This window comes from Manacus candei, unplaced genomic scaffold, assembly GCF_025592945.1.
Source record: "Manacus candei isolate 608988 ecotype Guabito, Panama unplaced genomic scaffold, ASM2559294v1 h1tg000174l, whole genome shotgun sequence".
In the NCBI taxonomy this organism is placed as follows: domain Eukaryota; kingdom Metazoa; phylum Chordata; class Aves; order Passeriformes; family Pipridae; genus Manacus; species Manacus candei.
In genome coordinates, this window is record NW_026138222.1 from 490359 (window position 1) to 516451 (window position 26093).

The following is a 26093-nucleotide window of genomic DNA, read 5'->3' on the forward strand; positions in this document are numbered from 1 at the left end:
CATCCATTGCCCATCCCAAAGAACGGGTGACCCCGGAGACCGACGGAAACTCAGAGTGGGTTTCCAGGGCTGCCCAGGGGGTCTGGAGGCCCCCGGGGTGGAAGAGCAGCACTTACCTTGCCGGGAGTCATATTGTCTCATCTGCACCTCCTCCACACATTCTGCTGGGAACCAGCCAGTCCTGCCCTTCACGGTGCCTTCCCAGAACCCGCCTTCGCCGATGCTCAGCACTGCGGGGAGAGAGAGACGGGCACGTCAGTGTGGGGGCTCCCAGGAACGGGAGGGTTGGAATGCTCAGGAACACGGAATCATGGAATCACTGAGGCTGGAAAAGCCCTCCCAGCCCATGGATCCACCCCGGGCCCCATCCCCACCTTGGCCCCCAGCCCAGAGCACTGAGTGCCACGGCCAGGCCTTCCTGGGACACCTCCAGGGATGGGCACTCCAAACCTCCCTGGGCAGCCCCTGCCAAGGCCTCCCCACCCTTTCCAGCAACAAATTCCTCCTCAGCCCCAACCTGACCCTCCCCTGGCCCAGCCTGAGGCCATTTCCCCTTGGCCTGGCCCTTGTTCCCTGGCAGCAGAGCCCGACCCCCCCCCCGGCTCCCCCCTCCTGGCAGGGACTTGCAGAGCCAGAAGGTCCCCCCTGAGCCTCCTTTGCTCCAGGATGAGCCCCCCCAGCTCCCTCAGCTGCTCCTCATATGGACACAACAGGGCAGAGCACAGAACACTGCTCTGGCCTGGTCTGGAGGAAGAAAGGACCTCAAGAAGCCTCCAAAAGCTTCTGTCCCCCATGTCCAGAAGACAGAAGTGCACAGTGAGCTTCCTGCAGGTGTGTGCTGAGAAAAGGAAACACCAAATTGGCAACCTCCCAACTTTGTAAGATGGGTGTAAATGGGGGACCCAGACACAACACAGGCTTTGGTGAAACCATTTCCTGGAAATTTGGGACCAGCCATAACCTTTGACATCCTCAGAGTGACAGAGGAGCCCCAGCCCCACAGGCACAACGGGATGCAGAGGGGGAGAGGAATTGGCCAAGGCAACAACCCCTTCTGGTGAAAAGTGTCCCATGGCAGGGGGTGGGATTGGACGGGCTCTAAGGTCCCTTCAACCCAAACCATTCCACGACTCAGAAAAAGCAAATAAACCTGGGAATTACCATGGAGTTGAATACCCCCCAACAGGCACAGACACATCCCAACTCCTCCACGTGCTGCTGCCTCTCCAACTCAGCTCCCAACCCCTCCCAGGCCAGATCCATCCCTGCTCCCATCCCCTCCGTGCTGTGTCAGTCGGAGCTAAATCCAAACCCGGCAGTTATTAATAAATTAAGCACTGCTCCAGCAGCCAAAGCAAATTCCCCAAAGGAGAGGAGCCGCACGACTCCTGGATCCAGGCATTAATCCTACAGGCAGCAAGGGAAAAACAAACACAGGCACACGCCCGGCGCGGCAGCCAAACAGCAGAATCATTTCAGCTCCTCTCTAGATCTTTTCTCGAGATGCAAATGCTCCTGCTCTCCAAAGGTTGTGATGTTGTCACCGTCTGGAACGGCCCCAAATCCCGGCCCTTGTTTCCCGGCGCTCCCGGCCGTGCTGTAGCGGCTCCGCTAACAGCTCCCGCTGGAAAATTCCCCTTTTGTAGTACTTTGTACTTCCAGCTTCCAAAGCTCAGCCAGCTCTCCAGAGCCTCCTGTTCTGGCTCTGCAATTACACTGCTCCTCGTTAAGGTTTTGCTGTTCCTTGAGTGTTGGGAGGGCTGAGGATCCGGCTCGTCTGGAACCGGGTCAGATTTTAAGGGAATGACAAACGGGGTTCTCAGGGAAAGACTGAAAGTTGTCCATATTTCATCGGTCTGTTCCTCAGGATGTGACGTGAGACAACATGAAAACATTGCTACAGTCAAGGAAAACAACATTCCTGCTCTCCCTCATCCCACAGGCCTGAGGCCTCAGCACAGGAGCCCTTGGCCAAGCAGGATTCAGGATTCCCCAGTCCAGGTTGGTAGCTCCCAGTCACCAGCTCGGCCTTTGCTGTTTGGAAAAGGCTTCCAGGGTTAGTTGTTCCACCCCCTTCCCAGGGATCAAGGTGAGACCGACCAGCCTGGAGCTCCCCACCCTTCCTGCCTTGCCTTTCTTGAGGACAGAAGTGACATTTGCAGGAGCTTCTCCTGACCACCACGACCTGTGAGAGACCACAGAATTATGGATTCATGGAATGACGGAGAGTGGCCTGGCAAAGCCACCAGCCAGGTCCCTCAGCCCTCACTGGGGCAGCCCATGAGGTCCATGTCCTGTTGGTTCCTAAGCTGATCCTCTGCCCCTGAGGGTACCTGGACATGCCATGGACTATCCCACTGCTCTCGGGGACCTGGGAATGCTGAAGCCTGGTCTCACCAACAGAATCATGGAATGAGTTTGGGTTGAAAGGGACCTTAAAGCCCATCCAGTGCCACCCCCTGCCATGGGCAGGGACATCTCCCACTAGCCCAGGCTGCTCCAAGCCCTATTCCAACCTGGCCTTGGACACTTCCAGGGATCCAGGGGCAGCCACAGCTTCTCTGGGCAACCTGGGCCAGGGCCTCCCCACCCTCAGAGCCACGAATTCCTTCCCGAATAGATGAAGATGAAGGTGGGAGGTACCTCAGCTGGTTCGTTCTTGCTGTGCAAAGACAAAACTTCTGAGAAGTGAGGTCCAGAGCTCTGGGCTGGCAGGGAGAGGAGCAGATGGATCCCAAGGAGCTCTGGAGCTGCAGCAACCCATGCCTGGAAGCCCAAAAGCACCTTCACGGCACCAGCCTGGATCCAGCAGGCCCTGACCCTACACAGGGACACAGCCCCTGCAGGGACACAGCCTCTCCTGACAACTCAACTCACTCCAAAGCCTGTTCTACCTCCTCCTGCAAAGTCAGGCCATTCTCCTCCCAGTTCCCAGTTCCAGAGCCCGGCTCCTGTGCCAGCTCCTGTCCCGGGGGAGCCGTGTGCCGGGCGGGCAGCGGCCAAGGGAAAGCTGCTGCTGACAGGAGAAGAGGAATAAACGGCCCAGCGAGGCCCACAAATCACTGCTGTGAGCCCCAGCCATTGGCTCTGAAGGTCACTGGGACCTGAGGAGCCATAAACATGGAAATGAGGCACCGGCTGAGTCACGGTTTGGGGCCGCGGCGCTCACGAAACGCTCCAGCACGGGTGAGTAAATGAACCAACAGGAGGGGTGAGTAAATGAACTAACAGTGAGTAAATGAACAGGACACGGGCAAGGTCTGCAGGGAGGAAGGCAGAGTTGTCACCTCTGGATGCCAGACCTGGCCAGCCAAGGCCAACCACTGTCCCCCAGCTGGGACATGCTGTTTGCTCCACGGTCTGAACCAAGGAGCCCACGTGGCTTCTCAAGGTGGAACCTGGAACATCCTTTAACCTGCTGCTGCAGGACCCCAGAGGAAAAGGTCTCAGAGCTCCTGAATCCCCTTGGTTTTCTCTCCACCCCTTCTGGGGACTCTCCCACTGGATCCCTCTCCACTCTCAAGCCAAATGGGAGACATTCCCACCTTCCCCTCTGGGGCACAAATCCACATTCCACCTTTGTTCCATCACGGACCTGACCATGCTTTCCCCCACCCCACTCACAGCTCCTGCCTCTCCAAACATTCTCTTCATCAGGAACTGCAGTGACAGGACAACAGTAAAGGTTCAGATTGAAAGAGGGGAAGTTTAGGTTAAATATAGGGAAGGAATTCCTGGGTGGGAGGGTGGGGAGGCCCTGGCACAGGTTGCCCAGAGAAGCTGTGGCTGCCCCTGGATCCCTGGGAGTGTCCAAGGCCAGGATGGACAATGCTTGGAGCAACCTGGAATAGTGGGAGATGTCCCTGCCCATGGCAGGGTGGGACTGGGTGGGCTTTAAGGTCCCTTCCCACCCAAACCACTCCACAACCTGTGTGATGGAATAACACAGGGATGCCGAGGCCTCTTCACCACTCACCACCTTCCCATGTCTCCCACCGGAGCCCCGGCTGGAGCAGGGACCCTGAAAGAGGGAAGCTCCCCAAATCCTGCTCCCAGAATCCTGCTCTGCTCAGTGTCAGCTGCAGATCACTGTGCTGAGCTCTGAAAAACCATCAGCCACTGCCCCATTTTCTGGCCCAGCCCCTCAGAGCAGCACTGTTGTGCTGTGACCTTCACTTCGTCCCACAGCTTAGCAGGCTCCCACTTTCTTCCTGCTTTTTTATTTTCCTCACACCAGGAAAGGTTTCTCCTCCTTTCCATTTAATTGGCCTGGCTCTATCCTGGGACACAGGCAAAACTGGAAGGAGGCCAAGGAACGTAAAGTTTCACACTTCAGGCTTTAAATCCTTTGTGCTCTGAGCTCTGTTAAATCCCAGCTCCACTTCAGCACCCCCAAGTGCACAATTATCCCACTCTGGATACCCAAAGCCTAAGAGTTTTGGTGAACCAACATCAGCAGCACTGCCTTTCCCAAAGAATCCCACCAGTTGTGCCAGGAGGTCTCGGGAATGTCAGACCTGGGAAGTGTTTCTCCAGCACCCGCAGCCTTCCCGACTCCCCCCAGAGCTGGGGGATTCCCAAATCCCATCCTGGAACGTTCCACGGGGTTGGGGTGACCCAAGGGCAGCCTGGCACTTCACCTTATTGAACCTCAAGGATGCCACAACACCCCAACTTTTCACTCTGCACTTAAATAGTTATGAAATTAAAACACAAATATAAAATCTGACTTTAAATGCCCATCAAATGCTGAGTGTGGCTGCTCCCCCTCCAGCTGGCAGGGCTTGCAGGGTCCTTTCATCACAACAACACACTGCACTTGGAGTCATCCATAAAAAAACGAGGGAGGGACAAGTCAGCAGCTAAAGAAATCAGGGAAAACGGGGAAGATTTATGGGCATCCCAAAGGAACAGGAAAATGGTTTATCCCCCAGTCTCCTAACCCTCCACTGGGTGCCCATGACCAGCTGGGCCACTCCAGGTTCCACCAGGATGGAAGTGCCCATGAAGATTCCTACAACAGCCTGAAGTCATTCCCACCCAGAGCTCCTGGAACTCCCCAAGGGCCACGTGGTCCCTTCATCCACAGCCCTCTCCTGAATTCCTGGAGGGAAAAGTCGCAAAGTAAAATAAGTGGAATCATCTCAGGTTTTCTTTATAACATTCAAACAAATTATTCCAGAAAGACTAAGCTGGGGGGGTTCCCCTGGAGAAGAGAAGGCTCCAGGGAGAGCTGAGAGCCCCTGGCAGGGCCTAAAGGGGCTCCAGGAGAGCTGGAGAGGGACTGGGGACAAGGCCTGGAGGGACAGGACACAGGGAATGGCTTCCCAGTGCCAGAGGGCAGGGAGAGATGGGATATTGGGAAGGAATTGCTGGCTGGGAGGGTGGGGAGGGGCTGGGATGGATTTCCCAGAGAAGCTGTGGCTGCCCCTGGATCCCTGGAAGTGTCCAAGGCCAGGTTGGACGGGGCTTGGAGCAACCTGGGCTGGTGGAAGGTGTCCCTGCCCACGGCAGGGGTGGGACTGGATGGGCTTTAAGGTCCCTTCCCACTCAAACCCTTCCATGATTCTATCCATAAGAGAAGTGCTGCCTTCCTGGGGACTCTGCTCTATTCCTGAGGAGCACAAATCCCTCCTCACCCTGTTCCCAGGATCCCAGTGCAGGGGAGGCACCCAAATGTGGGTCAGGAAAACACAAACCAAACAAGTCTGGCAGCTTCTATTTTAAAACTTCCCTTAAACACCATATTTCTTCTCCTTTACTAAATTTACCACCTCCAGCTTTTCCCACAGACTTCCCTGGCCCTGGGGAGGGCAATTCCCAAATTCCCTCTACTGTATCTTCCCAAGTTTGAGGTTCCAGCTCCTGCAGAGAACAGAGGCACAGCTGGGTCCAAATGAGAGCTGAGGTGGCAGGAGGCTCAGCTAGAGCAGAGGAGGAGATGAGATCATTGTGGATGAACAAGGGCAGGAGTGGGAACGGGCACGAGGAGGGAACGGGCACGGGGAGGGGAGCTCAGGCCACCTTCTCCTGCACCATCTGTCACCAGCTACATCCCAAACTCCCTGGCATCTTTGGATGCAGGCAGGTAAAAGCAATTAAGCTCGAGGCCTGTGGAGATGAAAAGTCTCTCCAGGAGCAGATGGGATGCCCCTGAGTGCCATTAGAGGGAAGGACACGCTGCCCTTGGCCCGTGGTGGGAGAGCAGCCCAGCCCCGGGCTCGGGGGCTCTGTCCCGCTCCCTCTCCCAGGGATTTCTGCTCCGAGCTCCACGTGGTGCTGTCAGAGCTCCAAGGCCAGGCCATAAAGGCTGGACAATGTGCCTGAATGTCACGTGTCATGCCCAGCACCCTCATGGATGAGATCTGCTTGGGCTGGTGACAGAGGAGGACCCGGTTTGGTGCCACACGGGCAGGGCAGAGGTGGCCCAGGAGGAGCAGCAGTGCCCAGAGCAGGGGCAGCAGGGAAGGGAAGGGGCCTGGGGAGCTCCCACAAGCTGATCCTGACCTGGCACAGCTCACCCTGGCTGGGGACAGTGTCCTGTGCCTGAGGAGTGACACAGTCACAGTCATGACCTCAGCCCAGAGTTTTGGGCTCCTTGAGCTGGACCAGACCATGGTGCATCCCACAAACAGGGACCCACACCCTGACCTTGGCTCACCTGGGACTCGGGGCCCGGCAGAGCCCTGAGGATGCACCTGGTGCTGACACGTTACAGCCTTACAGAATCCCAGGATCCCTGAGCTTGGAAAAGCCCTCCCAGCCCATGGATCCACCCCGGGCCCCATCCCCACCTTGGCCCCCAGCCCAGAGCACTGAGTGCCACGGCCAGGCCTTCCTGGGACACCTCCAGGGCTGGGCACTCCAAACCTCCCTGGGCAGCCCCTGCCAAGGCCTCACCACCCTTTCCAGCAACAAATTCCTCCTCAGCCCCAACCTGACCCTCCCCTGGCCCAGCCTGAGGCCGTTTCCCCTTGGCCTGGCCCTTGTTCCCTGGCAGCAGAGCCCGACCCCCCCCGGCTCCCCCCTCCTGGCAGGGACTTGCAGAGCCAGAAGGTCCCCCCTGAGCCTCCTTTGCTCCAGGATGAGCCCCCCCAGCTCCCTCAGCCCCTCCTGCTGCTCCAGACCCTTCCCAGCTCCCTCAGCTGCTCCAAGTCCTGTCTCTCCCTCCCCACTCCAGCTCCTCATCTGCAGTCCCAGCAGCCACATCCGCCTTTCCCCCTTCCCATCCTGCTGGAATTCCTTGGGATCTCTGCAGTGAGTCCCTGCTCCACCTACAGAATGTGGGGCCGTGGGCCAGGGGGCTGGATAATGGATGGTGATGGATAAGGGATGGTGATGGATAAGAGATGGTGATGGATAAGGGACAGTGAGTGCAGCCTTCCCGGCCGTTCCGGCCCCGCGGGCTCCAGCTGCTGCCGAGCTGATTTTTATAATCATCTCGCTTTTAATACAATCATTATACACTCATTATGCCTTTAATTAAGCATTTCTTGGGAAAAAAATAGTGCCAATCAAAGTCAGCAGGTTGGGACGGGAAAGGAAGGCAACGGACGTATTCCCAAAATGTTAATGAGGACTTTGCAGCCCCAGCAGAGCTCCGGGGTCTGGTACCCAGGGAGGACATTTGGGATGGGAGATGGGGAGCTGGAGCTGAACAGCACTGGCTCCCGATCCCTCCTGCAGCCCGAGCTTCCCCCTCCTCTCCCAGCACTGGCTGATCCTTTCCCCTTTCCCTTCCCTACCTCCCGGACACGTGGATCCCACCCAGGCAACTCAGGGCAGTGGATTTCCACAGGGTGAGTGGTTTTCCCAGGGAGCCAGGCCCTTCCCATGGATACCAAAGACCAACCAGAGCACATTCCATGGCTTGGGATGCCAGGACTGCCAGTGATCCCGAGCCCCATCCCCAGACAACCCATCTACAGGGAGAGCTGCCAAGCTTCCCTATAGCCAAGTCTGCCCTGGAAAACTGGGATGAATCCTGGCACAGGTCACTGTGCCCAACACCCCAGTGCAGGCACCCCCAGCTCCTTCCTACAACAGCTTCTCCAGCTCAGGGGGATGAGATTCCCTCATGCCAAGGTATCCCAACCTCCCAGGCAGCCCCAGCAGGATGGGGGCCACAGGACTGGCAGCCCAAGGTGGGTCCTGAGGGAATGTGGGCACTGGAAGGGCTCAGGCTGCTCTGGTGCCTGACAAACCAGGACAGCTCACACCAAAATCCACCATTCCCGCTCATCAGGACACAGGGAAAGTTCCCCCAATTCCACCTCCTGCTACAACCATGGGGTAGGGAAACCCGTTGTCACATCCCTTCTCCTCCTCAAGCACATGTGGGAATAACTGGGGCAGGAGGACCTGGCTGGACCCACCACCCCTCTGTGACTCAGGCAGCCACTTCCAGGATGCTGCCTGCTGCCTGCCAAAGGCTGGGAATACAGGGAGGATCCTGCTCCTCCTGCAGCTGGATGGCCAGGACTTGGCTGTTTGGGAAGGTCTGAAGCACCTGGACCCAACAGGAGATCCCCCCAACCATGGACATCACTCTTAACTCTCCTCCAGCAAAGGGGTGAGAGGGACAGGTCAAACCAAATGTCCTGGAATCATGGAATATCCTGGGTTAGGAGGGACCCATAAGGATCATTGATCCAACCCCTGGCCCTGCACACAGGCCCTGCACTCCAACAATCCCACTCTGTCCCTGAGAGTGTTGTCCAAACCCTCCTGGAGCTCTGGCAGCCTTGGGGCTGTGCCCACTGCCCTGGGGAGCCTGGGCAGTGCCAACCACCCTCTGGGGGAAGGACCTTTCCCTGAGATCCAACCTGAGCCTGCCCTGGCACAGCTCCAGCCCTTCCCTGGGTGCTGTCCCTGCCACAGGGAGCAGAGATGGGAGCTGCCCCTCAGGAGTGCAACTGGTACCTCACCACAAGGTTCTCGTGTGTCCAGTCCCTCTCCATTCCAAGGGAAGCCCTTTGGGAGTTCTCCTGGTGCTCCAGGCTTCAACTGGATCCATCACAGCTCCTCATTCACCCCCTGCAAAGCTGATCACCTCGAGGCAGACAAAAGGAGGGAGAACCCCACATTCCACTCCCTCTGGCATCTGAAAGTGCCCCAAATTGAACTGAAATCCAGTCACAGAATCCCAGGATCCCTGAGGTTGGAAAAGCCCTCCCAGCCCATGGATCCACCCTGGGCCCCATCCCCACCTTGGCCCCCAGCCCAGAGCACTGAGTGCCACGGCCAGGCCTTCCTGGGACACCTCCAGGGCTGGGCACTCCAAACCTCCCTGGGCAGCCCCTGCCAAGGCCTCCCCACCCTTTCCAGCAACAAATTCCTCCTCAGCCCCAACCTGACCCTCCCCTGGCCCAGCTTGAGGCTGTAAAAAGCAGCACCTGGGGATCACCTGGATCTTGGAGACCAGCAAGAACAACCTTGGAGTGACACAGCAGCCCAGACACCACCTCTTAATGCTTCTCTCCTGCTCTTTCCTTCTTTCCATTAAAGAGGAATTACTAGGGAAGCATTCCAGTAAATAAAAGGGAGAAGTGCTGTGGATGTTGCACAGTATAAAACACACACACACACAAAACATTCCCTCTTCCTCCACCCTGCTGGTGACAGACCGGACTGAGGCAGCCAATGGATCCAAGAGACCCTGGATCTGGACAGGCAAATCCAGGGAATGATGGCTGGGGATGAGCTGAAGGCTACAGAGGAGTCTGCAGCAGGAGGGTAAAGTGGGAAGGAGTCAATAATCAAACAGGACTAAAAGCAGAAAATCCTGAGAGCGGCCTATTTCCACTTCTGCTGGTGGGCAGGGACCAATAGGACAACCTGAATTCCTAAAGCTCAGGAATTCCTGCTGCTGTGAACACGTCCCACCTGGATCCCAGGGCACTGTGCCAAACAGATGGAAGAAAGCTGATGATAACTGGGGAAAGGACTGAAGTTCCTTCCAATGGACTGGGATAAAATCACTTAGGTCTTGAGGAGGGGGATCATGGAATCATGGAATGGTTTGGCTGGAAGGGACCTTAAAGCCCATCCAGCCCCACCCCTGCCATGGGCAGGGACACCTTCCACCAGCCCAGGTTGATCCAAGCCCCGTCCAACCTGGCCTTGGACACTTCCAGGGATCCAGGGGCAGCCACAGATGCTCTGGGAAACCTGGGCCAGGGCCTGCCCACCCTCCCAGCCAGCAATTCCTTCCCAATATCCCATCTGACCCTGCCCTCTGGCACTGGGAAGCCATTCCCTGTGTCCTGTCCCTCCAGGCCTTGTCCCCAGTCCCTCTCCAGCTCTCCTGGAGCCCCTTTAGGCCCTGCCAGGGGCTCTCAGCTCTCCCTGGAGCCTTCTCTTCTCCAGGGGAACCCCCCCCAGCTCTCCCAGCCTGGCTCCAGAGCAGAGGGGCTCCAGCCCTGGCAGCAGCTCCGGGGCCTCCTCTGGACTCTCTCCAGCAGCTCCACGTCCTCCTGCTGTTGTTCCCAGGGCTGGAGCAGCTCTGCAGGGGGGTCTCAGCTGAGGGGGCAGAGGGGCAGAATCCCCCCCTGCCCTGCTGCCCACCATCCCTGGGGGATGAGCCCAGGGCATGGGGCATGTCCAGCATCCCACCCACCAACATCCCAAATCCTCCCAGGGCTGCTCTCCACACATTCCCCACCGAGCAGGACACCCAGGATGGTCTGCAGTGGTCCCTGTGGCCCCAGCAGCATTCCCAGGGTGGGGAAGCAGCAGCAGAGGCTTCCCAAGCTCCTGCACAGGGAGGAGCAGCCGGAGCTCTCCCCGTGCTGCCCACGGAACACACCGAGCCAGGAGAGGAGGGGGAGATGCAGGGGAAGCTCAGCCACCTCAGCTGCTCAGGCTGCTCCCTGCTCCTCACACACAAGCTGTTTTCCTGGAGGAGGAGCACTGGAGTTCAGGGAATCCCTTTGTCTCCCGTTGCAGAGCCCTGCCGGGCTGTGACGCACCGATCCCACTCAGGCAGCTCCAGCTCCTGCCACAGGGAGCCCAGGAAGTCCTGGGAGAGGTTCCCAGCCCTGGGAGAGGTACCCAGCCCTGGGAGGGGTTCCCAGCCCTGGGAGGGGTTCCCAGCCCTGGGAGGGGTTCCCAGCCCCATGGGGATTTTCTAACCCCTGGCTGACCGAGAGTCCCGCCCTGAGGAACGTTCTGGGATCAGAGCTTAGACAGGGACTGACAGGTCTAATTCCCTGCTGCAGCTGGGAAGGCTCATCCTTAGAGACAGAGGGATTAGGAATCACCCAGATCCACGCAGGGGGAATCCCCAGCAGCAGAGCACTTGGCCTGTGGGGAAGGAATCCCCATCCTGACACGTCCTTCCCATAGAGCAGTGGGAAATGGCCACGGACAACCCTTGGCTGTCCTAAACCCCCTCCTGGACCAGCCCTGAGCCCAGCTCAGCAGGGACAGCCCAGGAACCCAACCAGGGATCAGGATGTGCTGCCCCCAGCCCTCCCTCTGCCCTCTGCACATCCAGAGCTGCACAAAGGACAAAACCATTCCCAAAAGGAGTGGAGAATCCGGTCCCATGTCCAAAGGAGGAGTCCTGGGCAAGGCCAGGTGATTCCTCAAGAATCCAGACAAGGGCTTTGGCACCCTCTGCCCCATTCCTGGCACACACACTGCCCCATTTCCAGCACCCTCTGCCCCATTCCCAGCACCCTCTGCCCCATTCCCAGCACCCTCTGCCCCATTCCTGGCACACACTGCCCCATTCCCAGCACCCTCTGCCCCATCCTCGGGACCCAAAGTCCCATCCTGGCCCCTTCCACATGGCTGCAAGGAGCAGCACACCCAACTTCCAGCCCTGCCAGGCCAGGTTTTCCCGGAGTGCCAGGCTCTTCCATAAACAAACCTACTCCTTCCTAAACTCCCTTCCCATTCCTGGCCTCCACAGGGTCCTGGCAGCAAGAAATCCTGCAGTGCCACACCACCCTGCATGGCAAAGTGCTCTCCTTAGGGCTGGAGCCAGGATTTCCCTGAGCACCTCCAGGTTCCTGCAGCCTGGAATTACTAAGCAGCCTCTCCCCAAAGCAGTCACGGATGGAACACCACGGGAAGGGGGAATGCACTGCCAGAGGAGGGACATCAGGGATTTACACTGAGCATGTTCTGGGGGTCACAGTTTTCCTGGGAATCCCCAACTATCCATCGGCTTGGGCGACGTAAAATTCCCATTTTCCAGGGACTAGTGCTGGTTATCTCATTATTTATAATCATTATTGACAAGGTGGAGAAACTGCCTCTCCTGGCTGGGCTCCGGGAACGCCAATACCTGACTCCTGCTGCCGTGCACGGATCATTTGGGCTGTTTTTCACTACAGGCATGATTTGCATTTATTTATCTCAACTTGGGCAGACATTTTACAGCTCCCTGTGCTCTCCCTCCCCAGCTGGGGGTTGGCAGCTCCCAGGCTGGGCATGGACCCTGCGATTCCTGCAGGCACAGGAGAGGGGGAATGGGGGGGATGTTCCCTGCCTGGCTCCGGGAGCAGCACTGGGAGCAGCAACTTGTTACCTCTGCCTGTCACAGTCGTGGCCATTTTGCTGCTGGGGGGGGTTATCTTAATGGGAATTCCAGGCTTACACCCCCCAGTAGCCTCTGACACCTCTGGAATGTGAAATGCTGAGGGCTGGGATGAGCAGCACAGAGCTCTGCTCTGCTCCCTCCAAGGCGCTTTGCAGCATGACACTGCACTTCTCACACCAGGGAGGCACCTGCAGATTAAACCTCTTCTGGGGGATTAAGTACATGGAATCCCAGAATCCCTGAGGCTGGAAAAGCCCTCCCAGCCCATGGATCCACCCTGGGCCCCATCCCCACCTTGTCCCCCAGCCCGGAGCACTGAGTGCCACGGCCAGGCCTTCCTGGGACACCTCCAGGGATGGGCACTCCAAACCTCCCTGGGCAGCCCCTGCCAAGGCCTCACCACCCTTTCTATGAGGAAATTCCTCCTGGTGTCCAACCTGACCCTCCACTTGGGCAACTTGAGGCCATTTCCTCTGATCCTGTTACTTGTTTTTTGAGAAAAGAGCTTGACTCCCCCCCGGCTCCCCCCTCCTGGCAGGGACTTGCAGAGCCAGAAGGTCCCCCCTGAGCCTCCTTTGCTCCAGGATGAGCCCCCCCAGCTCCCTCAGCCCCTCCTGCTGCTCCAGACCCTTCCCAGCTCCCTTCCCTTCCCTGCACACGCTCCAGCCCCTCCAGGTCTCTCCTGGCTGAGGGCTCAGAACTGCCCCAGGACTGAGTGAGGCCCCACCCTGGTGTGAGCGAGGAAGGGATGGATAAAGGGAGGATTCATTTCCCAATGGCAGCTGCGCCCATTCCTGAAGAATCCAGAGGGACAGGCAGCCCCAGGGACAGGGACAGCCCTCCAACACAGGCCTGTCCACAGCTCTCCCACCAGCACCTCTCCACCTCTTCCACCCGGAGCGACCAAGAGGAGCTGTTCCACTGCCTTCCCCTCCCTTCATCCCTCTCCTGCTCCTCTACTCCTTATCCTTTCCATTTTCCGTGGAAAGTTTGCCTCAGGAACACAACAGCACGTTGAAATCTGAGCAAAAGCAGCTCTAAGCAACCAACCCTTGGAGGGGGCCGAGGTGAGACGAGCCCCCATCCCCGAAAGTGTTCCAAAAGCATGTGGATGTGGCACTTGGGGACAGGGCCAGGGGTGACCGTGGTGGTGCTGCTGGACTTGATGATCTCAGCCCTGGAGGTGTCCCAGGAAGGCCTGGCCGTGGCACTCAGTGCTCTGGGCTGGGGGCCAAGGTGGGGATGGGGCCCAGGGGGGATCCATGGGCTGGGAGGGCTTTTCCAGCATAAAGGATTCCACGACTCTAAGAGAAAACCAGGAGGAATAACGACCTTTAAGCCCTGCCCTGCACACGGGCACTTCAGATTTGCCAACAAGAAGGGGATGTTCCGTCTGGAATCCCCTCAGCCATCCCGAGGGAAGGTGGGATCTCGGCAGAGCCGGGGGGTGGTGACCCAGCCAGACGAACGCGCAGCAAACACTCGGGATGGAGCGTGGCTGCCAACATATGTTCCCTGTGCTGGGAGCGATGCAAACTGAGGGAAAGCCTTCCAGGGGGAAGGAAATGTGCTAATTAATGAAGCTGCCGAGAAAAGCAAGAGAATCCTGTCTGGAAGGAGAGAGGAAGGAGCGACAAATCCTTCGCAGTCGGGCTCCCGGAGCAGCATCCCCGGCAAAACAGGAGGGAGGGGAGGGAAAGGCAAAGGGAACTGCAGGGGAGGAAGAGAAAAATATTCGATTTCTATAAAAGTTCTTAAAGGAGTGGTTCTGAAGGAGCTCAAGGACACCAAGGGCGATCAGCAAACACCCAGTACTGGGGCAGAGGAGGCACTTCATCCCTTTACTGTCAAAGGCTGCTGACAGGTACTGCATCCAGGAATTAATACTGACAGGATCCCAGATGTTGGAAAAGCCCTCCCAGCCCATGGATCCACCCTGTGCGCCATGCCCACCTTGTCCCCCAGCCCAGAGCACTGAGTGCCACGGCCAGGCCTTCCTGGGACACCTCCAGGGATGGGCACTCCAAACCTCCCTGGGCAGCCCCTGCCAAGGCCTCACCACCCTTTCTATGAGGAAATTCCTCCTGCTGTCCAACCTGACTCTCCACTGGTGCAACGTGAGGCCATTTCCTCTGATCCTGTTACTTGTTTTTTGAGAAAAGAGCTTGACTCCCCCCCCAGCTCCCCCCTCCTGGCAGGGACTTGCAGAGCCAGAAGGTCCCCCCTGAGCCTCCTTTGCTCCAGGATGAGCCCCCCCAGCTCCCTCAGCCCCTCCTGCTGCTCCAGACCCTTCCCAGCTCCCTTCCCTTCCCTGCACACGCTCCAGCCCCTCCAGGTCTCTCCTGGCTGAGGGCCCAGAACTGCCCCCGGGATTCCAGGGGGGCCTCCCCAGTTCCCAGCACAGGGACAATCCCTGCCCTGGGCCTGTGCCCACACGAGTTTTGCTCCAGGTTCCAACCTGAGGGGATCAGCCCTTTCCCTTCCCTCATCCACATCCATCCAGTGCTGGCAGCACCCTCAGGAGTGGGATTCCTCCCAGCAGGAGTGGGATTCCTCCATTCCTCCCAGCAGGAGTGGGGTTTCCCCCATGGGACTGGGGTTCCTCCTCCACCCCAGGCACACACCCCCCTGCACCGATTCCTCCCCGTGAGTCAGCAGAGCCCCAGCAAAGGCTCCCGAGCACAATCAGCATTTGTAAATCCAAGAGCGTTCCAGGGAAAGGCTGGCAGAGCTTCACCCTGGGATAACTCATCCTGCTGGAGCTGCCAGTGCGTTATGTCTCACATTTCTTCACTAAAACATTCCATTTCCAGCAATATTTAATGTGCCTGAAGTGAACCATTTGCTCTGACTGTTCCTATACCAAGGATTTGCCTCAATCAACAAAATTCCAGTTGAGCCTGGGAGTAAACTGGAGCCCAGCTGTAGCTCAGAATTACAGCTGCAAGAAAACATTTCCACAGGGTCTAAAACAAACCAAAACTCTCTCACAAATAATCTGAACATGACACTTGGACATTCAAGATGGACTTAAACTCAGCAGGAAAATTCTCTACAAGGTGCTTCCCACCACCAACACACAAAGCCAGCCCCACTGGGGAACAGCTGAGCTTAAAAAACCCCAAATGCTGAGTTTGGTGTCACTTTTCCAAGTCTGCAGGTCACCTTCTGAGCCTGTTCACACTGACTACACGTGGTCCCCAGTGGGCCCAGAGGTCCTGTCTGACCCCACGGAGGAAAAGCACTTCCAGACCTGCTCCTGCTCTTCTGCCCCATCCCTGCTGTGTCCTGCCCTGAACCAGTCCCTGCCTGTCCACAGCATCCCTGGAATGCTGGGACTGCCATTCCTGCCCTCCCATTCCCAGGCCACGCAGGGATCACAGATGGGAGAAGCCAACCTGGGAGACCCCAGGAAAAGACCTCTGAGATCACTGAGCCCACCCCGTGCCCCATCCCCACCTTGGCCCCCAGCCCAGAGCACTGAGTGCCACGGCCAGGCCTTCCTGGGACACCTCCAGGGCTGGGCACTCCAAACCTCCCTGGGCAGCCCCTGCCAAGGCCTCCCCACCCTTTCCAGCAACAAATTCCTCCTCATGTCCAACCTGACCCTCCCCTGGCCCAGCCTGAGGCCGTTTCCCCTTGGCCTGGCCCTTGTTCCCTGGCAGCAGAGCCCGACCCCCCCCGGCTCCCCCCTCCTGGCAGGGACTTGCAGAGCCAGAAGGTCCCCCCTGAGCCTCCTTTGCTCCAGGATGAGCCCCCCCAGCTCCCTCAGCTGCTCCTCACAGGACTCACCCCCCAGACCCTTCACCCCTGGTGTGGCACCTGGAATTGTCCACTCCAGTGACATTTTTGGGGTCAGCTCTGCCCCACCCGATGCTCCCCAGTCACCCCCCCCAACCAGGGCACTGATCTGCAGCCCGGGGCTGGACCCCAAGGACACTATGGCAGATGTCCCTCCTGACTCATCTCCAACCCTGGGTACTCCAGCATTCCAACCCTGGCACTGAAAATCCCAACAACCCCCAGCAAGAGCCCCTGAGCCGGGTGTGACCCCCCCACCATCCCCTTCAGGAGCAACGTGGGAAACAACGGGGTCTGGAGGTGCCTGTGCCCCTCATCCTGCCCCCCCCCAGCAGCAGGAGGAGGGAACAGCTCCCACCACATTCCTCATCCACAGCTCCCTCCAAATTCCTTACCCACAGCTCCCACCAGACACCATGGCAGTATCTTCTTGGGAGGAATGTTCATCTCCTCACTTGGTCTTCCTGGGAATGTCACGAGACATAAAAGAACAAAGGAACTGCAGGAACTGTGGGAAAACCAGCAGGGTGGGAGAGGAAGGTCCCTCCTTGTAGTCTGCCCCCACAACCCCATCCAGGAATCGGGAGGGAATCGAGGGAAGAGGAGGAAAGACTGGTCTCCAAAGGCCCTTGTGGACTCCCCACACACAGAGGACGAAGCAAGGAGAGAAAAGTGGAAAAGGACAAAGTGAGGAGGAGGAAAATAAAAAAAGCACAAAAATCATAGTTACCTACTTCACGAAGCTGCTCTTCTACTGCGAGGCATGAACGGAAATGAGAGAGAAAAAACATGGAATGTGGGCACAGCAGAGCAGAGAAACAGAGCAACACGTAAAGGAGACACGGGAGTCGCCTCCAGCTTATTCCTTGGATACGTCTGCAGCACAGACAGGAGCACTGGCAGCCCTGGAAGGACTCAGAGAGCACAACTCAAACAGTGTCAAGGCCACAGAAGGACTCTGAGATAAGCACAGGATGGAGCGACAGGATGGTGCTAATTCCAGACCTGGAGGGGGTGGGATCTGGTGGGAGATGGATCCCGACAAAAATTCCCACCGTGGCAAACTGTGTCAAACACAGCTCAGCCCAAGGAATGGGGCAGATACATCTGGGACCACCAACCAGCAGCAAATATTCCTACGTGGATTCCTGGAACTTGGACTGCAGGTTGAGTCCCTGCAGGGGGGAAAACTTGAGAGAAGATGGAGGTTTGGCAGCCCCTGCAACCTCAGCACGAGGCCCCAGCTCAGGTTGGACACCCAGGTCAGCCCATGAACAGCCCTTCCAAACTCAACACGAGACCTCAGAGCAAGTCAGAGCCCTTCCCCTGCTCCAGGGTGGGGTCCTCCCACAGGAGACAGTTCTCCATGAACTTCTCCAACCTCAGGAGTTCATCCCACGGGCAACAGCTCTCCATGACTGCTGCCCCGTGGGTCACTCTGCCATGGGGTCAGCCCTTCAGGAACTGCTCCCACATGGGTCTCTCACAGGGTCACAGGTCCTACCAGGAAAACCTGCTCCAGCCTGGGCTCCTGTCTCCAAGGAGCCACAGGTCCTGCCAGGACCCTGCTCCAGCACAGGCTTTCCCTGGAGGTCACACCCTCCTTCAGGCATCCCCCTGTTTCATGTGGGTTCCTCCAGGAGCTCTGCACCCCCATGGCCCTCCACGGGCTGCAGGGGCACAGCTGCCTCCCCATGGGCTTCCCCACAGAACCTCTGCTCCGTGGGCACCTGGAGCACCTCCTGTCCCCCTTCTGCCCTGCCCTGGGCTCAGCAGGGCTGTTCTCTCACGTGTTCTCACTCCTCTCTTCTCTGCACCCAATTCCATCTGCACAGGAACTGGTTTTTCTCCCTCTTTAAACACGTGAAGCACCACAGAGGTGTCACCACCACCCCGCTGGGCTGGGCCTTGGCTCTGTCCTGGAGCCGCCTGGAATCGGCTCCACTGGATGTGGGAGAAGCTTCTGGCAACTTCTCACAGAAGCCACCCCTGTAGCCCCAAAACCTGGCCACACAACCCCACCCCAGCAGGGTCCTGAAGGACATAAAAGCACAAGGACACCCCGTCAGTGCCTGTCCAGACACCCGGCCCGGGAGGCTCCATGATCCCAGCAAACACCAATCCCACGGCACCCAAAGCCTGGCTTCAGCTTCTCCCTTTAACAATAGGCCTGTGTTGGCCCCACAGTCAAAAACTGGGACACAACTAAGGTCAAGCTGAGGCACACAGAAGATGCTGACTTGAATTAATGAAGCATTTTCTAATTTTGGATGGTAAATAGGGCCAGCTGCCAGCTCAGCGCACACCTGAGTGTGTTCCACTGGAATGTCTTCCCGATTTAAGTAGCTTCCCAGCAAAGACAGACCATGTATTGCTGGCACCCCCAGATTCCAGCTGGTCATGTTTAGAGGTCACCTACAAACCATGTTTTAGCCCCTCACTCATTTGCTGCTGTGTCTGGTGGGAAGACACGTCCCTGCCGTGTCACCAGGCTCCTCTGCAGCCAAGGGGGGGCAAATCCATTTTGTATTCCCAGGAGAATCCCATAAATTATTAGCAAAGAGCCCCCCAAAACCCACTACACCAAGGAGAACAGCGGCACCACCTTGTTTTTTGTGCATCTGTAGGAATGTCCCATAATTTGGTCCCACGAGTGATGCTCAGGCAACAGAAATCCTGGTGAGGAAGGGGGAGGACAAGGAGACCTTTTCCCAGAGGACAAGGCTCAAGGACCAAACCCTGGGATTATACACACGGCAAGAAGTGCCAGGAAACGCCAAAATCAAACCCTGAAATTAAACTTTCAAAGAAAGAGGGGGAAATTCATCTGTTTATTAGAACTCCAGGAAGTTTACTAATAAATTTACTCCTTCTGTGTCCGGAAGCATCTCAATAAAAACCCTGGTGAAAGGTCTGCACGGACCACCAAGGTGGGACCACCAGGTGCATCCCCTTCACCTGCCCCTGATCCAGAATGTCGAGGCCCTGACGTGCAAAAAGACTAATTTATCTCAGTGATCAGAACCGAAAAACCTTAGTCTGGAAAATTGTATTTATGAGTGGATGCTCTTGTGCAGAATTAAAGTGAATATCATTTCTTTGAGCGTAATTACAGCTCTGGGAGTGAATTGAACTCGACTAAATGAACTATTTTAGTGCCAAGTCAGAGGCCACAACTGCTTCAAGTGGGTAAACTGGTCTGTTATAAAGGGCAGCATCAATCAGCTCTCGTGGTTACTCCAGATAAAAACTGAGGAATTCGGGGATCTCTCGAGCCTCCAAGGACCACTGAGCTGTTGAGAGGCACGTTCCACACACAGATGCTCACTGCTTGTGGCCAATTAACAGCAACGCCAGGGCTCCAAACGATGATGACCAAAAATCTGAGCTGAACAAGTGCCCCAAAACCCAGTAGCAGATGCAGGGGTCAGGGGATAGAGAGAGCTGAGCACCAGCACCAAGGACACTCACCAAGGGGCCTCCTGGCCTCTTCCAGAGCTCTGGGGGAGCCCAGGAGGAAATCCCAGTTGCTCCAGGTCCAGTCAGTTCTCAGCAACTCCTGCCCCAGGCAGCTGGGAACAGCCTGGGCACCAGGATATCAACCACAGCTCACATTCCAGAGCCTCCATCCAGGATATCAACCACAGCTCACATTCCAGAGCCTTCACCCAGGATATCAACCACAGCTCACACTCCAGAGCCTTCACCCAGGATATCAACCACAGCTCACATTCCAGAGCCTTCACCCAGGATATCAACCACAGTTCACACTCCAGAGCCTCCATCCAGGATATCAGCCACAGCTCACATTCCAGAGCCTTCACCCAGGATATCAGCCACAGCTCACATTCCAGAGCCTTCACCCAGGATATCAGCCACAGCTCACATTCCAGAGCCTTCACCCAGGATATCAGCCACAGCTCACATTCCAGAGCCTTCACCCAGGATATCAACCACAGTTCACACTCCAGAGCCTTCATCCAAGAATGCACCTCGTGGATCCACATCAAGCCCAAGAATCTCCCTTGTACTTGTTCTGCTGCCAAAAGCTGCTCCAAGACACCCCTTCCTGGCCCTCACGACCACCAAGGTCAGCAGAGAAGGTCCCCCTTGTCCTTCATGGAATCACACAGTTGTCGAGGTTGGAAAAGACCTTTCAGAACATCAAGCCCGACCCTAAAACCAGCAGCACCATGGTCAGCACCAACCCATGGCCTCAAGAGCCACGTCCACGTGGCTTCTGGTCACTGCCAGAGGTGGTGACTGCACAGCTGCCCTGGAATGGGGAGCTCACATGGAGCACTGGGATCTCTCAAAGGCCTAAAGGAACACTGAACAGCAGCTCCTGAGCTCCTCATAAACTGCAGTTATTCTTACCATTAAAAATTAACCACCCAGTCAGAATCCCAGGATGGTTTGGGTGGGAAGGGAACTTAAATCCCATCCAGTGCCACCCCTGCCATGGGCAGGGACACCTCCCACCAGCCCAGGTTGCTCCAAGCCCCATCCAACCTGGCCTTGGACACTTCCAGGGATCCAGGGGCAGCCACAGATGCTCTGGGCAACCTGGGCCAGGGCCTCTCCACCCTCCCAGCCAGCAATTCCTTCCCAATATCCCATCTAACCCTGCCCTCTGGCACTGGGAAGCCATTCCCTGTGTCCTGTCCCTCCATCCCTTGTCCCCAGTCCCTCTCCAGCTCTCCTGGAGCCCCTTTAGGCCCTGCCAGGGGCTCTCAGCTCTCCCTGGAGCCTTCTCTTCTCCAGGGGAACCCCCCAGCTCTCCCAGCCTGGCTCCAGGGCAGAGGGGCTCCAGCCCTGGCAGCATCTCAGTGGCCCCAGCTTGTCCTCACAAACCCCTCAAAAGCTGCAGGGAGGGGTTTGATTTCAACCCTGCACACCTCCCCCGGGTGGGATCCAAGAACTGCAGCCTGGCTTTGGCTTTTAGATCCCATCAGAGCTGAGCTCAGACTCCAGCCTTCCTCCCTGCAGGCTCCCCCTGAGCTGAGGCCACCCTGGGAGGCAGCAGCATCCCCTGCCCAGGCCGTGGGCAGATCCCATCACCAGCTGTCCCAACATTTCCCTCCACCCCATCAATCACAGGCTCCCGGGGAAGGCAAGGCCGGCTCTGCCAGGCAGCAGGGGATGCCAGGGAACAGGAACACGCAGGTAAGCTTTGACAGGAGCCTTCAACACGCAGCAGAGCCTGTGGATCAGCACTCACTCTCAATCAGCACAGGGAAAACACGGCCAGGATGGGGCCCCCCAGCCCCTCCCAGCCCTGGGACAGCCCCGGGATGCCCACGGGCTGCAGGATCCACGGCCGGGGAGGCGGCTCCCGGGGCGCCTTCCAGGTGTCAGACTCGGGGTCCCTGTTTAATCCACAGACATGTGGCGGGGTTGGAAGCAAGCTGTTCCTGTCAGGCACCGAGATGGCTGCTGGCACACGGCCTCCCCAAGCTGAAGACTGAGCTCATCCAGCACGACGTGGTGCCAGCAGAGCCCCAGACAGCACAACGACAGCACTTCGGGAAGAGCTGCTCCAGAGCCAGGCCCAGCCCCGGAGCTCCAGGAGAAACACTGCCTCTCATGCAGGAGGCATCCAGGGGCTGGGATGTTCAGTGGTTAATTGACTTCCCCCGTTAATGATTAAAGAGCTGAAGTCCCTGCTGGAATGAGGCGGCGCACGGGGAGGAGGCCGCGGGCATGGGAGCGTTCCCTGGGAGCTGATGCCCCAGGAACCAGGGAGTCATGGAAGGGACCCAAAAGCCCACCCCTGCCATGGGCAGGGACACCTCCCACCAGCCCAGTTGCTCCAAGCCCCATCCAACCTGGCCTTGGACACTTCCAGGGATCCAGGGGCAGCTACAGATGCTCTGGGAAATTCATTCCAGCCCCTCCCCACCCTCCCAGCCAGCAATTCCTTCCCAATATCCCATCTGGCCCTGCCCTCTGGCAGTGGGAAGCCATTCCCTGTGTCCTGTCCCTCCATCCCTTGTCCCCAGTCCCTCTCCAGCTCTCCTGGAGCCCCTTTAGGCCCTGCCAGGGGCTCTCAGCTCTCCCTGGAGCCTTCTCTTCTCCAGGGGAACCCCCCCAGCTCTCCCAGCCTGGCTCCAGAGCAGAGGGGCTCCAGCCCTGGCAGCAGCTCCGAGGCCTCCTCTGGACTCTCTCCAGCAGCTCCACGTCCTCCTGCTGTTGTTCCCAGGGCTGGAGCAGCTCTGCAGGGGGGTCTCAGCTGAGGGGGCAGAAGGGCAGAATCCCCCCCTGCTCTGCTGCCCCTGCTGTGGGATCAGCCCAGGGCAGGGGGGGTTCTGGGCTGGGTCATGTCCAGCCTCACCCACCAACACCCCAAATCCTTCTCCCAGGGCTGTTCTCCATCTGTGCACCCCCAGCCTGTGCTGATCCCAGGGATTTCCTCAACCCAGGTGCAGCACCTGAAACTTGGTCTTCTTAAACCTCGTGAGGTTCTGCTTTTATTCTGGGAAAGCACAAGGATTCCTGAGGGAACCTTTGCCTGGATCACAGGGAGGACTCACAGCATTGGTCAACACCCACCTGGGGAAGATGAGGAGAACTGGACTGAGGGCTGCCCATTTCAACCTCCAGAGCATCAGCGAGAGGGACACCAAGTTTGTTTGGCTTCAGGCAGACCCCAAAGCCAAACAAACCCTTGCAGGAGCCACCACTAATGGCCAAGCTGGGTGAAAGGGGCCCAGCTAAAAGCCTTCCTATGTCTGAGGCAGCCAGGAGAGGAACAGGCTATTTCAGAGTGTGATTCATCAGCCTTATTTGAGATGTCTCATTCGGGAGGAGACAAATTGCACTTCCCAGAGCTGTTTCCTGCCGCTGACTGCGGGGAGTGCAGACACCTTCCCCAGGTGGTGCCCACACACGGGCCCTGGGAGCCACCCCTGAACCCCTGGGCAGGAGGGGACACTCTCCTGGTGTGTCTCACTGATCCCCAGGTGAGGGGACCCCCCGTTATCCACAGCTCGTGCCACCCAAGGAGGGGCTGCAGGACCCCTGTTTGTGTTCGCTGCTCCAGCCCCTGAGGAAGGGCCTGGTTGGAGGTGCTTTTGCCCCAGGGAACCACAATCACCTCAGGAACAGCTTGTAAAGACCCCAGGCTTTGGGAGAATCCGTCTCCCACAAAGCCTCCCCACCCTAAGGCTGCCAGGGAAACCCTACAAAAAGTTTTCCTGTGGGGCCCTGGCACAGGTTGCCCAGAGAAGCTGTGGCTGCCCCTGGATCCCTGGAAGTGTCCAAGGGCAGGTTGGAGCTACCTGGGCCGGTGGAAGGTGTCCCTGCCCATGGCAGGGGGTGGAACTGAGTGATCTTTAAGGTCCCTTCCCACCCAAACCATCCTGGGATTCTGCAGAGGGGGAGAAAGGAAATCAGATTTTCTGCCCTTTACAAAACCAGCTCAAGAAAAACTTCCAGAGCTTGGAAACCATCTTGGGGAGGAAAAAAAATAGTCACTTTGCCATGTGACTGCGTGGAACTTATTATGGGATGTCAGAAAAGGGTTTTGGGATTATGTAAAATTTGAACACACAAACACAGAATCATAGAATGGGTTGGGTTGGCAGGGACCTTAAAGACCATCCCATTCCACCCCCTTCCATGGGCAGAGACACCTTCCACTAGCCCAGGTTGCTCCAAGCCCCGTCCAACCTGGCCTTGGACACTCCCAGGGGTGGGGCAGATGTGGAGATAGGGACAAAAATAAAATTTTGAGAATACAAACAGGCAAATTTTCTGCCGTAAAGCAACACAAATTTCAATTTGTGGTTGAAAAAAAGAGGGAAAACAAAGAAGTTGCAGTAGAAAAGAGCAGAACTGCTCAGTGCCAGCAGGCTGGCTGGGAAGGAATGGGAGCTGGCATCAGGTTCCCAATGGGAATGGGCTGAGGAGGGCACTGAACTGGAGGGAAGGACTGAGGTTGCTCAGTCTGGAATGGGATGGGTTGGGATAATCAAGCCTCCTGTGTGAGGAGCTGCCTGGAATGGGATGGGTTGGGATAATCAAGCCTCCAGTGTGAGGAGCTGCCCTGAGGCCCTTGGGCAGCACAGGCAGAGCTGTAATTGGGTTTAGGGCAGGGAGGGGATGAGAACTGTCAGTGCCCCATCAGCACAAAGTGCCTGTGACAGCAGAGCAGCACAGGGGACATGGGATGAGACAGCTGGGTCTGTCCTGTGCTTCCTGTGTCAGCACAGGCAGAATGGCCCGGGCTCAGGGAGAATTCCAGCTCCCCAGAGGAAACCTGGAGCAGGGAATAATCTTGGCTCTTCCTTGGGTGAGAAGGTTGGTTCAGCAGCTGCTCTGAGGGTGGGTTTGAAATTCTTTGTACTTCCATGGGATCACAGTGGATGCTTTGGGTGGGAAGGGACCTTAAAGCCCATCCAGTGCCTGTGTCTTGTCCCTCCATCCCCTGTGCCAACTCCCTCTCCAGCTCTCCTGGAGCCCCTTTAGGATCATCTCACCCCCATCCATGGGCAGGGACACCTTCCACTATCCCACGTTGCTCCAGCCCGGCCTTGGACACTTCCAGGAACGGGGCAGCCACAGCTTAGACCAGTTTTGTCCATCCTACACGTGGCAGAGACACCAAAATCCTGTCGCTGTCCTGCCTGAATCACCTTAAATCCTCCTGAATTTTTTCCTCCATATTCAGCAGAGTGACATCAGATTCCTGCCAGTGCCACCCTGATTTCCAGGCAGGTGATTTGGCCTCAGCAGGACGTTTAAAGTTCAGCAGCTCCACCAACCCAGAACCGTTTGCTGCCGACCCGCAACACGTTCAGATCCCAGCGGAAAAATCCCGTCCTGACCCCAAGCGAAGGAATTGAGCCCGGCAGAAAGCAGGACTCCTGACAGATGGCAGCCCCAAGAGGTTGTGTAATTCTCACACCAGGCTCCAGCAACCAGCCGCAGCTTGGCTTCTTCCCATCTCATTCCGAACGACCTTCCCGGCGGACAGAACGAGGAGCGGCAGGGAAGGAGAAAAATTGACCCCTGGCAGGAAGGAGAAAAATTCCCCAGGAAATTCCAAGTCAGTCCCGGCGCTGAAGTGGACACGGAAACGCTCTGTAAGAAACTCTCCAGAGGAATGAAGCTAAAAAGGGAAACACGGGATGAAGGAGGAGCACGGGAAGGACACGGAGCTGTTGGAGAGAGCCCGGAAGAGACCACCAAGAGGATCCGAGGGATGGAGCAGCTCTGCTGGGAGGAAAGGCTGAGGGACAATTGGGATTGTTCAGCCTGGAGAAGAAAAGCTTTGGGGTGACCTGATTGTGGCCTCTCAGTGCCTGAAGGGAGCAAAGAAGAAAGATGGAGAGAGACTGTTTGCAAAGGCATGGAGGGACAGGACACAGGGAATGGCTTCCCACTGCCAGAGGGCAGGGTCAGATGGGATATTGGGAAGGAATTGCTGGCTGGGAGGGTGGTGAAGGACTGGGATGGATCTCCCAGAGAAGCTGTGGCTGCCCCTGGATCCCTGGAAGTGTCCAAGGCCAGGTTGGACGGGGCTTGGAGCAACCTGGGCTGGTGGGAGGTTCCCTGCCCATGGGAGGGGTGGCACTGGATGGGCTTTAAGGTCCCTCCCACCCAAACCATTCCATGATTCCATGCCATGAGCTCCGGAAGAGGTCAGGATTGCCTGTCCTGGCTCTGCCCAGGACACAAGCACAAGGCCCAGCTCCCCCCCAGCCCGTGGTCCCTCCCCAGGTGACACAAAAGCCTGAAT

General features: G+C 57.4%; 1 protein-coding gene across 2 annotated transcripts in view; it reads right to left on the minus strand.

Annotated features, from left to right (window-relative positions):
• SHANK3 (SH3 and multiple ankyrin repeat domains 3) overlaps nt 1-26093 on the minus strand; it is a 265082-nt gene that overhangs the window by 90499 nt on the left and 148490 nt on the right. For both annotated transcript variants that reach the window (XM_051773642.1, XM_051773643.1), the window contains exon 14: nt 117-230. In XM_051773642.1, coding sequence (XP_051629602.1) covers nt 117-230 — 114 coding nt within the window. The remainder of the gene's footprint in view (nt 1-116; nt 231-26093) is intronic.